This window comes from Eucyclogobius newberryi, unplaced genomic scaffold (genome assembly GCF_026437365.1).
Source record: "Eucyclogobius newberryi isolate DKJ021-1_F unplaced genomic scaffold, fEucNew1.0.hap1 SCAF_22, whole genome shotgun sequence".
NCBI lineage: Eukaryota > Metazoa > Chordata > Actinopteri > Gobiiformes > Gobiidae > Eucyclogobius > Eucyclogobius newberryi.
The window spans coordinates 26938627-26951620 of NW_027315857.1; the positions used below are offsets into that span (position 1 = coordinate 26938627).

General features: G+C 41.7%; 1 protein-coding gene across 4 annotated transcripts; it reads left to right on the forward strand.

Moving 5' to 3' along the window:
• Positions 1 to 1625: 1625 nt before the first annotated feature.
• leap2 (liver-expressed antimicrobial peptide 2) lies at positions 1626 to 6578 on the forward strand. Of its 4 annotated transcripts, none has more exons than XM_072458938.1 (4): positions 1626 to 1838; positions 2948 to 2992; positions 3029 to 3168; positions 6471 to 6578. In XM_072458938.1, the coding sequence occupies exons 1-4, from the start codon at positions 1773 to 1775 to the stop codon at positions 6511 to 6513; spliced, it is 294 nt and encodes a 97-aa protein (XP_072315039.1). In that variant the 5' UTR covers positions 1626 to 1772; the 3' UTR covers positions 6514 to 6578. The 4 variants fall into 4 exon arrangements, with proteins under 4 accessions (XP_072315039.1, XP_072315040.1, XP_072315038.1 ...); XM_072458939.1 differs by having other exon boundaries at positions 1627 to 1838; positions 2948 to 3004; positions 3047 to 3168; XM_072458937.1 differs by having other exon boundaries at positions 1667 to 1838; positions 2948 to 3016; positions 3047 to 3168.
• Positions 6579 to 12994: the final 6416 nt, after the last annotated feature.

Genomic DNA, 12994 nt, shown 5'->3' on the forward strand with positions numbered 1-12994 from the left:
GTGAATACTGCAGTACAAGTACAAGTACAGACACTGGAGTCGTGAATACTGCAGTACAAGTACAAGTACAGACACTGGAGTCATGAATACTGCAGTACAAGTACAAGTACAGACACAGGAGTCATGAATACTGCAGTACAAGTACAAGTACAGACACAGGAGCCATGAATACTGCAGTACAAGTACAAGTACAGACACAGGAGTCATGAATACTGCAGTACAAGTACAAGTACAGACACAGGAACCATGAATACTGCAGTACAAGTACAAGTACAGACACAGGGACCATGAATACTGCAGTACAAGTACAAGTACAGACACAGGAACCATGAATACTGCAGTACAAGTACAGACACAGGAACCATGAATACTGCAGTACAAGTACAAGTACAGACACAGGAACCATGAATACTGCCGTACAAGTACAAGTACAGACACAGGAACCATGAATACTGCAGTACAAGTACAAGTACAGACACAGGAACCATGAATACTGCAGTACAAGTACAAGTACAGACACAGGAACCATGAATACTGCAGTACAAGTACAAGTACAGACACAGGAACCATGAATACTGCAGTACAAGTACAAGTACAGACACAGGAACCATGAATACTGCAGTACAAGTACAAGTACAGACACAGGAACCATGAATACTGCAGTACAAGTACAAGTACAGACACAGGAACCATGAATACTGCAGTACAAGTACAAGTACAGACACAGGAACCATGAATACTGCAGTACAAGTACAAGTACAGACACAGGAACCATGAATACTGCAGTACAAGTACAAGTACAGACACAGGAACCATGAATACTGCAGTACAAGTACAAGTACAGACACAGGAACCATGAATACTGCAGTACAAGTACAAGTACAGACACAGGAACCATGAATACTGCAGTACAAGTACAAGTACAGACACAGGAACCATGAATACTGCAGTACAAGTACAAGTACAGACACAGGAACCATGAATACTGCAGTACAAGTACAAGTACAGACACAGGAACCATGAATACTGCAGTACAAGTACAAGTTCCACCTCTAAATCTGCTCTTAAAGCATCACATTGGGATCTAGAAAAATAATTGTTGTTTTTTGGTCATTTTTGTTTCGCTCAAACAATAAAAAACTCTCATTTTAGACCAATTTTCAACACTAAATAGTTTTGTCTTTCAAACGTTTCCAGAGGATTTTGGATCTGACTCAAACTGGCCTCATGTCCTGGACTCGAGCGATAAATGAGGCTCAGAACCTCGTGTGACTCCGACGCTTGAAGGTCTGATCTTCATGTCTCTGTGGATCAAGTGAAACAACAACATTCCGGTGTAAAAACACCGACATTTGTAATAAATAATCAGAAGCCACACCCCCTTATCAGAAGCCACACCCCCTTATCAGAAGCCACACCCCCTTATCCGCCTTTTAAAAGCCCTGCTCCTCCTCCAGAGCCGCCAGTGTGTCCAGAGTCCAGACCAAGACCAGCAGAGTCCAGACCAAGACCAGCAGAGTCCAGACCAAGACCAGCAGAGTCCAGACCAAGACCAGCAGAGTCCAGACCAAGACCAGCAGAGTCCAGACCAAGACCAGCAGAGTCCAGACCAAGACCAGCAGAGTCCAGACTAAGACCAGCAGAGTCCAGACCAAGACCAGCAGAGTCCAGACTAAGACCAGCAGAGTCCAGACCAAGACCGGACTAACTCCTGAAACCTGGACCAGAAGAAACTCAGTCACACTCAAAGTTTGGAGCATTTTGGAGATAAAATGGGTGAAATGTGTTTGAAGAAAGCGGCTGCCCTGCTCCTCGTCTGGACTCTTGTCATTCACCAGGTGAGAACAACGTCTGGACATTTCACTGGTCATTTCAGCTAACGAGCTAACGAGCTAACGAGCTAAACACGCTTCATTTAGTCAAATGTTGACGATTTTGAGACGTGAAATTATATTTAAAAAACAAGTTATTCTTTTGAGGTGAATTTAATTTAATCCAACTTTCAACACTTCGAACCCAGGACTAAAGCAGGTCTAAACCAGGACTAAACCAGGACTAAACCAGGTCTAAACCAGGACTAAACCAGGACTAAACCAGGTCTAAACCAGGACTAAACCAGGACTAAACCAGGACTAAAGCAGGACTAAACCAGGTCTAAACCAGGACTAAACCAGGACTAAACCAGGACTAAACCAGGTCTAAACCAGGACTAAACCAGGTCTAATACAAGACTAAACCAGGACTAAACCAGCTCTAAACCAGGACTAAACCAGGTCTAATACAAGACTAAAACAGCTCTAAATCAGGACAAAACCATGTCTAAACCAGGTCTAAAACAAGACTAAACCAGGACTAAACCAGGACTAAACCAGGACTAAACCAGGTCTAAACCAGGACTAAACCAGGTCTAAACCAGGACTAAACCAGGTCTAAACCAGGACTAAACCAGGTATAAACCAGGACCAAACCAGGACTAGACCAGGACTAGACCAGGACTAAACCAGGACCAAACCAGGTCTAAACCAGGTCTAAACCAGGTCTAAACCAGCTCTAAACCAGGACTAAACCAGGACTAAACCAGGACTAAACCAGGTCTAAACCAGGTCTAAACCATGTCTAAACCAGGTCTAAACCAGGACCAAACCAGGACTAAACCAGGACTAAACCAGGACTAAACCAGGTCTAAACCAGGACTAAACCAGGACTAAACCAGCTCTAAACCAGGTCTAAACCAGGACTAAACCAGGTCTGAAACAAGACTAAACCAGGTCTAAAACAAGACTAAACCAGAACTAAACCAGGACTAAACCAGGACTATCTGATGATAGTTAGATGAAGTTTAAATCAAAGCTGTTTTCTGTCGGACTCACACTTCCATCTCTTCCCCTCTTGTGTCATTGGGCAAGACACTTTGTAGAAAGAGAATAAAGTGTTTTCTCATGTTCAGATCAGTGCCAGTCCAGTGGTCTCTGTGGGCGGGTCCCTGCCCATGGTCCAGTCCCAGGTCCAGTCCCAGGTCCAGTCCCAGGTCCAGTCCCAGGTCCAGGTCCGGACTGTGAAGTCTCTGAGGAGAACGGCCCGGATGACGCCGCTGTGGAGGATTCTGAACAGTAAACCGTTTGGAGCGTATTGTCAGAACAACTACGAGTGCTCCACCGGCCTCTGCAGGTACTTTATTTACACTAATGTTCACTTTTACAGCTTTGTTTACACCAATGTTCACTTTATTTACACTAATGTTCACTTTATTTGCACTAATAATCACTTTTAAAACTTGATTTACACTAATGTTTACGTTATTTACACCAATGTTCACTTTATTTACACTAATGTTAACTTTCACAACTTTTTTACACTAATGTTAACTTTCACAACTTTATTTACACTAATGTTTACTTTATTTACACTAATGTTCACTTTATTTACACCAATGTTCACTTTATTTACACCAATGTTCACTTTTACAATTACGCTAATGTTCACTTTTACAACTTTATTTACACTAATGTCACTTTTACAGCTTTATTTACACTGATGTTCACTTTTACAATTACACTAACATTCACTTTCACAGCTTTATTTACACTAATGTTAACTTTTAAAACTTTATTTACACTAATATTCACTTTTACAGCTTTAATTACACTACTGTTCACTTTTACAATTACACTCATGTTCACTTTTACAACTTTATTTACACTAATGTTCACTTTTACAACTTTGTTTACACTAATGTCACTTTTACAACTTTATTTACACTAATGTTCACTTTTACAACTTTGTTTACACTAATGTCACTTTTACAACTTTATTTACACTAATGTTCACTTTTACAACTTTGTTTACACTAATGTCACTTTTACAACTTTATTTACACTAATGTCACTTTTACTGCTTTATTTACACTGACGTTCACTTTTACAATTGCACTAATGTTCACTTTTATAACTTTATCTACACTAAGGTTCACTTTTACAACTTTATTGACAATAATGTTCACTTTTACAGCTTTATTTACACTAATGTTTACATTTACAACTTTATTTACACTCATGTTTAAAACTTTATTTACACTAACGTTCACTTTTACAACTTTATTTACACTAATGTTTACAACTTTATTTACACTAATGTTCACTTTTACAACTTTATTTACACTAATGTTTACAACTTTATTTACGCCAATGTGCACTTTTACAACTTTATTTACACTAATGTTCACTTTTACAACTTTATTTACATTAATGTTCACTTTTACAACTTTATTTACACTTATATTCACTTTTACAGCTTTATTTACACTAATGTTAACTTTTACAACTTTATTTACACTAACGTTTACAACTTTATTAACACTAATGTTCACTTTTACAACTTTATTTACACTATTGTTTACAACTTTATTTACACTAATGTTCACTTTTACAACTTTATTTACACTATTGTTTACAACTTTATTTACACTAATGTTTACAACTTTATTTACACTATTGTTTACAACTTTATTTACACTAATGTTCACTTTTACAACTATATTTACATAATGTTCACACTTATAGCTTTATTTACACTAATGTCCACTTTTACAGCTTTATTTACACTAATGTTTACAACTTTTACAACTTTATTTACACTAATGTTCACTTTTACAACTTTATTTACACGAACGTTTACAACTTTATTTACACTAATGTTCACTTTTACAACTTAATTTACGCTAATGTTCATTTTCATAACTTTATTTACACTAATGTCACTTTTACAACTTTATTTACACTAAGTTCACTTTTACAACTTTATTTACACTAATGTCACTTTTACAGCTTTATTTACACTAATGTTCACTTTTACAACTTTATTTACACTAATGTTTACAACTTTATTTACACTAATGTTTACAACTTTATTTACACTAATGTTCACTTTTACAGCTTTATTTACACTAACGTTCACTTTTACAACTTTATTAACACTAATGTTTACAACTTTATTTACACTAATGTTCACTTTTACAACTTTATTTACACTAATGTTTACAACTTTATTTACGCCAATGTGCACTTTTACAACTTTATTTACACTAATGTTCACTTTTACAACTTTAATTTACACTAATATTCACTTTTACAGCTTTATTTACACTAATGTTAACTTTTACAACTTTATTTACACTAATGTTAACTTTTGCAACTTTATTTACACTAATATTCACTTTTACAGCTTTATTTACACTACTGTTCAGTTTTACAATTACACTCATGTTCACTTTTACAACTTTATTTACACTAATGTTCACTTTTACAACGTTATTTACACTAATGTTCACTTTTACAACGTTATTTACACTAATGTTCACTTTTACAACTTTATTTACACTCATGTTCACTTTTACAACTTTATTTACACTAATGTCACTTTTACAACTTTATTTACACTAATGTTTACAACTTTGTTTACACTAATGTTCACTTTTACAGCTTTATTTACACTAATGTTTACAACTTTATTTACACTAATGTTCATTTTTCAACTTTATTTACAGTAATGTTTACAACTTTATTTACACTAATGTTCACTTTTACAACTTTATTTACACTAACGTTCACTTTTACAACTTTATTTACACTAATTTTCACTTTTACAACTTTATTTACACTCATGTTCACTTTTACAACTTTATTTACACTAATGTCACTTTTACAACTTTATTTACACTAATGTTTACAACTTTGTTTACACTAATGTTCACTTTTACAGCTTTATTTACACGAATGTTCACAACTTTATTTACACTAATGTTCACTTTTACAACTTTATTTACACTAATGTTTACAACTTTATTTACACTAATGTTTACAACTTTATTTACACTAATGTTCACTTTTACAACTTTATTTATGTGTAAGCAGTGTAATAACAGATCAGCAGAGTAATAACAGATCTGTGATAGCAGTGTAATAACCGATCAGTAATAATGTAATAACAGATCAGTAATCGCAGAGTAATAACAGATCAGTAATAATGTAATAACAAATCATTAATAGCAGTGTAATAACTCCCAAGAAGGAGATCGTGGGTTCGATTCACGGACCAGACCAACATCACATGATCTCTCTGGGTGGAGTCTGCATGTTCTCCCCGTGTTACTGTGGGTTCTCTCCGGGTTCTCCGGCTCCTCCCATCGTCCAAAGACATGCATGTGTTAGGTAAAATTGGTGACTCTATATTGGCTCTAGTGAAAAATCTAGTGAATGAATGTGAGCGTGAACTGTCTGTAATGTCCATGTCTCTGTGTTTACCCTGCGACAAGTTGGCCACTGTCCAGGATGTACCCCGCCTAAGGCCCGAAGTCACTGGGATAGGCTCCAGTCACCCGCGACCCCGAAAAGGGAACAAGCGGTAGAAAATGGATGGATGGATGGAAATAAATCAATAAAAGAATTAAAGAAAACGGTGTTTGTGTTTTGCAGAGGCGGATTTTGTGCCATGATGCACCGCACGGCCACCGACTAAACCTGGTCCAGACCCGAGTCCGGACCTGGTCCAGACCCGAGTCCAGACCTAGTCCAGACCCAAGTCCAGACCTGATCCAGACCCAAGTCCAAGCCAGATCCAGACCCGAGTCCAGACCTGATCCAGATCCAGACCCGAGTCCAGACTTGATCCAGATCCAGCCCCGAGTCCAGACCTGATCCAGATCCAGCCCCGAGTCCAGACCTGATCCAGATCCAGCCCCGAGTCCAGACCTGATCCAGATCCAGCCCCGAGTCCAGACCTGATCCAGATCCAGCCCCGAGTCCAGACCTGATCCAGGTTTACGGCCTCATACGTACTGGTCCTTTCTGATTGGGCTGATGATGATCTGCAATTGATTTTCATCTTTTAAAAAACGATGATGATGGAACGACAAAACGACGTCAGGGATTAAAAAAACAGCTTTTTTTCACTTTTTTATATTTCTTTTCAGTTAAAAATGTTTTTGTGTTTGTGATTCAGAATGTTGTTTGTTTTTTACATGAAGATAAAGCTAAAAGAATTAGAAGATAAAAAGTTCTCAGAGAAAAACAAAGTGAAGAGCCTTGAACTTAGTCCTGGTTTAGTCCTGGTTTAGATCTGGTTTAGTCCTGGTTTAGATCTGGTTTTGATCTGGTTTAGTCTTGGTTTAGTCCTGGTTTAGACTGGTTTATACCTGGTTTAGTCCTGGTTTTTAGACCTGGTTTAGTCCTGGTTTAGACCTGGTTTAGTCCTGGTTTAGACCTGGTTTAGTCTTGGTTTAGTCCTGGTTTAGACTTGGTTTATACCTGGTTTAGTCCTGGTTTTTAGACCTGGTTTAGACCTGGTTTAGTCCTGGTTTAGTCCTGGTTTAGACCTGGTTTAGACCTGGTTTAGACCTGGTTTAGTCCTGGTTTAGACCTGGTTTAGACCTGGTTTAGTCTTGGTTTAGACCTGGTTTAGTCCTGGTTTAGACCTGGTTTAGACCTGGTTTAGTCCTGGTTTAGTCCTGGTTTAGTCCTGGTTTAGTCCTGGTTTAGACCTGGTTTAGACCTGGTTTAGACCTGGTTTGTACCTGGTTTAGACCTGGTTTAGACCTGGTTTAGACCTGGTTTGTACCTGGTTTAGTCCTGGTTTAGACCTTCTTCATGTGTGAACTCTATCATTTCTTGTTTGATATGAACTGATTAGATAAAATGACTAAAGTTTAACCCTCTTTACAGGACGTGTTGGACACGCGCTCGTCAGATTTGGGATTTAGGACTTTTTCTTATAAATTGGACTAAATCCAGGACAGTTTAGTCTCTTTGAAGTCTTTTTGTGTGTTGTGTTAGAATAATAAATGCTCTTGTGGATCCGTTATAACGTGTTTAAACGGACAGGTTTTGTTTTGCACACATTTGAAATAGAGCGATGCATTTGGACGGCACTTTTAAAATAAATTATCTTTGTACTGTGAGACGTACTGTAACCGGGGGCAACCAGACCGAGGAGACCCTTTGAATTAAACAATTATGGACATGAGCTTGTGTCAGTTTTGTCTTTTGTCTCTTCACTGTTGGAGCCGTTTCACCTGTGTGGGAGGGGCCGTTTCACCTGTGTGGGAGGGGCCGTTTCACCTGTGTGGGAGGGGCCGTTTCACCTGTGAGGGAGGGGCCGTTTCACCTGTGTGGGAGGGGCCGTTTCACCTGCGTGGGAGGGGCCGTTTCACCTGCGTGGGAGAGGCCGTTTCAGCTGTGTGGGAGGGGCCGTTTCACCTGTGTGGGAGGGGCCGTTTCACCTGTGTGGGAGGGGCCGTTTCACCTGTGTGGGAGGGGCCGTTTCAGCTGTGTGGGAGGGGCCGTTTCACCTGTGTGGGAGGGGCCGTTTTGACCGTGTGGGAGGGGCCGTTTCACCTGTGTGGGAGGGGCCGTTTCACCTGTGTGGGAGGGGCCGTTTCACCTGTGTGGGAGGGGCCGTTTCACCTGTGTGGGAGGGGCCGTTTCACCTGTGTAGGAGGGGCCGTTTCACCTGTGTGGGAGGGGCCGTTTCACCTGTGTAGGAGGGGCCGTTTCACCTGTGTAGGAGGGGCCGTTTAAGCTGTGTGGGAGGGGCCGTTTCACCTGTGTGGGAGGGGCCGTTTCACCTGTGTGGGAGGGGCCGTTTCACCTGTGTAGGAGGGGCCGTTTCACCTGTGTGGGAGGGGCCGTTTCACCTGTGTGGGAGGGGCCGTTTTGACCGTGTGGGAGGGTCCGTTTCACCTGTGTAGGAGGGGCCGTTTCACCTGTGTGGGAGGGGCCGATTCACCTGTGTGGGAGGGGCCGTTTCACCTGTGTGGGAGGGGCCGTTTTGCCCGTGTGGGAGGGGCCGTTTCACCTGTGTGGGAGAGGACGTTTTGCCCATGTGGGAGGGGCCGTTTCACCTGTGTGGGAGGAGTCGTAATGTCACAGCGCTAAGTAAAAGTTTCAAATGTAAATCAACACACTGCTGTAGTAGAACACTGCTGTAGTAGAACACTCTGCTGTAGTAGAACACTCTGCTGTAGTGGAACACTCTGCTGTAGTAGAACACTCTGCTGTAGTAGAACACTCTTCTGTAGTAGAACACTGCTGTAGAACACTCTGCTGTAGTAGAACACTCTGCTGTAGTGGAACACTCTGCTGTAGTAGAACACACTGCTGTAGTAGAACACTCTGCTGTAGTAGAACACTCTGCTGTAGAACACTCTGCTGTAGTGGAACACTCTGCTGTAGTAGAACACTCTGCTGTAGTAGAACACACTGCTGTAGTAGAACACTCTGCTGTAGTAGAACACTCTGCTGTAGTAGAACACACTGCTGTAGTAGAACACTGCTGTAGTAGAACACTCTGCTGTAGTAGAACACACTGCTGTAGTAGAACACTCTGCTGTAGTAGAACACTCTGCTGTAGAACACTCTGCTGTAGTAGAACACACTGCTGTAGTAGAACACTCTGCTGTAGTAGAACACACTGCTGTAGTAGAACACTCTGCTGTAGTGGAACACTCTACTGTAGTAGAACACTCTGCTGTAGTGGAACACTCTGCTCTAGTGGAACACTCTGCTGTAGTAGAACACACTGCTGTAGTAGAACACTCTGCTGTAGTGGAACACTCTGCTGTAGTAGAACACTCTGCTGTAGTGGAACACTCTGCTGTAGTGGAACACTCTGCTGTAGTGGAACACTCTGCTGTAGTAGAACACTCGGCTGTAGTAGAACACACTGCTGTAGTAGAACACTCTACTGTAGTAGAACACTCTGCTGTAGTAGAACACTCTGCTGTAGTAGAACACTCTGCTGTAGTGGAACACTCTGCTGTAGTAGAACACTCTGCTGTAGTAGAACACTCTTCTGTAGTAGAACACTGCTGTAGAACACTCTGCTGTAGTAGAACACTCTGCTGTAGTGGAACACTCTGCTGTAGTAGAACACACTGCTGTAGTAGAACACTCTGCTGTAGTAGAACACTCTGCTGTAGAACACTCTGCTGTAGTGGAACACTCTGCTGTAGTAGAACACTCTGCTGTAGTAGAACACACTGCTGTAGTAGAACACTCTGCTGTAGTAGAACACTCTGCTGTAGTAGAACACACTGCTGTAGTAGAACACTGCTGTAGTAGAACACTCTGCTGTAGTAGAACACACTGCTGTAGTAGAACACTCTGCTGTAGTAGAACACTCTGCTGTAGAACACTCTGCTGTAGTAGAACACACTGCTGTAGTAGAACACTCTGCTGTAGTAGAACACACTGCTGTAGTAGAACACTCTGCTGTAGTGGAACACTCTACTGTAGTAGAACACTCTGCTGTAGTGGAACACTCTGCTCTAGTGGAACACTCTGCTGTAGTAGAACACACTGCTGTAGTAGAACACTCTGCTGTAGTGGAACACTCTGCTGTAGTAGAACACTCTGCTGTAGTGGAACACTCTGCTGTAGTGGAACACTCTGCTGTAGTGGAACACTCTGCTGTAGTAGAACACTCGGCTGTAGTAGAACACACTGCTGTAGTAGAACACTCTGCTGTAGTAGAACACTCTGCTGTAGTAGAACACTCTGCTGTAGTAGAACACACTGCTGTAGTAGAACACTCTGCTGTAGTAGAACACTCTGCTGTAGTAGAACACTCTGCTGTAGTGGAACACTCTGCTGTAGTAGAACACACTGCTGTAGTAGAACACTCTGCTGTAGTAGAACACTCTGCTGTAGAAGAACACACTGCTGTAGTAGAACACTCTGCTGTAGTGGAACACTCTGCTGTAGTGGAACACTCTGATGTAGTGGAACACTCTGCTGTAGTAGAACACTCTGCTGTAGTAGAACACTGCTGTAGTGGAACACTCTGCTGTAGTAGAACACACTGCTGTAGTAGAACACTCTGCTGTAGTAGAACACTCTGCTGTAGAAGAACACACTGCTGTATTAGAACACTCTGCTGTAGTAGAACACTCTGCTGTAGTAGATCACTCTGCTGTAGTGGAACACTCTGCTGTAGTGGAACACTCTGCTGTAGTAGAACACTCTGCTGTAGTAGAACACTGCTGTAGTGGAACACTCTGCTGTAGTAGAACACACTGCTGTATTAGAACACTCTGCTGTAGTAGAACACACTGCTGTATTAGAACACTCTGCTGTAGTAGAACACTCTGCTGTAGTAGATCACTCTGCTGTAGAAGAACACACTGCTGTATTAGAACACTCTGCTGTAGTAGAACACTCTGCTGTAGTAGATCACTCTGCTGTAGTAGAACACTCTGCTGTAGAAGAACACACTGCTGTATTAGAACACTCTGCTGTAGTAGAACACTCTGCTGTAGTAGAACACTCTGCTGTAGTAGAACACTCTGCTGTAGAACACTCTGCTGTAGTAGAACACTCTGCTGTAGTAGAACACACTGCTGTAGTAGAACACTCTGCTGTAGTAGAACACTCTCCTGTAGTAGAACACTCTGCTGTAGTAGGACACCCTGCTGTAGTAGAACACACTGCTGTAGAACACTCTGCTGTAGTAGAACACTGCTGTAGTGGAACACTCTGCTGTAGTAGAACACTCTGCTGTAGTAGAACACACTGCTGTAGTAGAACACTCTGCTGTAGTAGAACACTCTGCTGTAGTGGAACACTCTGCTGTAGTGGAACACTCTGCTGTAGTAGAACACTCTGCTGTTGTGGAACACTCTGCTGTAGTAGAACACTCTGCTGTAGTAGAACACTCTGCTGTAGTGGAACACACTGCTGTAGTGGAACACACTGCTGTAGTAGAACACTCTGCTGTAGTGGAACACTCTGCTGTAGTAGAACACTCTGCTGTAGTAGAACACTCTGCTGTAGTAGAACACACTGCTGTAGAACACTCTGCTGTAGTGGAACACTCTGCTGTAGTGGAACACTCTGCTGTAGTGGAACACTCTGCTGTAGTAGAACACTCTGCTGTAGTAGAACACACTGCTGTAGTAGAACACTCTGCTGTAGTAGAACACTCTGCTGTAGAACACTCTGCTGTAGTGGAACACTCTGCTGTAGTAGAACACACTGCAGTAGTAGAACACTGTAGTAGAACACTCTGCTGTAGTAGAACACTCTGCTGTAGTAGAACACACTGCTGTAGTAGAACACTCTGCTGTAGTAGAACACTGCTGTAGTAGAACACTCTGCTGTAGTAGAACACTCTGCTGTAGTGGAACACTCTGCTGTAGTATTACACTCTGCTGTAGTGGAACACTCTGCTGTAGTAGAACACTCTGCTGTAGTAGAACACTCTGCTGTAGTAGAACACTCTGCTGTAGTAGAACACACTGCTGTAGTAGAACACTCTGCTGTAGTAGAACACACTGCTGTAGTAGAACACTCTGCTGTAGTAGAACACTCTGCTGTAGAACACTCTGCTGTAGTGGAACACTCTGCTGTAGTAGAACACTCTGCTGTAGTAGAACACACTGCTGTAGTAGAACACACTGCTGTAGTAGAACACTGCTGTAGTAGAACACTCTGCTGTAGTAGAACACACTGCTGTAGTAGAACACACTGCTGTAGTAGAACACTCTGCTGTAGTAGAACACTCTGCTGTAGAACACTGCTGTAGAACACTCTGCTGTAGTGGAACACTCTGCTGTAGTAGAACACTCTGCTGTAGTAGAACACACTGCTGTAGTAGAACACTCTGCTGTAGTAGAAAACACTGCTGTAGAACACTCTGCTGTAGTAGAACACTCTGCTGTAGTAGAACACACTGCTGTAGTAGAACACTCTGCTGTAGTAGAATACTCTGCTGTAGTGGAACACTCTGCTGTAGTAGAACACACTGCTGTAGTAGAACACTCTGCTGTAGTAGAACACTCTGCTTTAGTAGAACATTCTGCTCTAGTGGAACACTCTACTGTAGTGGAACACTCTGCTGTAGTAGAACACTCTGCTGTAGTAGAACACTCTGCTATATTGGAAAACTCTGCTGTAGTAGAACACTCTGCTGTAGTAGAACACTCTGCTGTAGTAGAACACTCTGC

Bases quoted from the DNA above. Each gene is read 5' to 3' on its own strand.
- leap2 (XM_072458936.1), top strand. From the start codon at position 1,773: ATGGGTGAAATGTGTTTGAAGAAAGCGGCTGCCCTGCTCCTCGTCTGG. The intron at 1,839-2,947 runs GTGAGAACAACG...TCTCATGTTCAG, and splicing joins GGACTCTTGTCATTCACCAG to ATCAGTGCCAGTCCAGTGGT. The intron at 3,169-6,470 runs GTACTTTATTTA...TGTGTTTTGCAG, and splicing joins TGCTCCACCGGCCTCTGCAG to AGGCGGATTTTGTGCCATGA.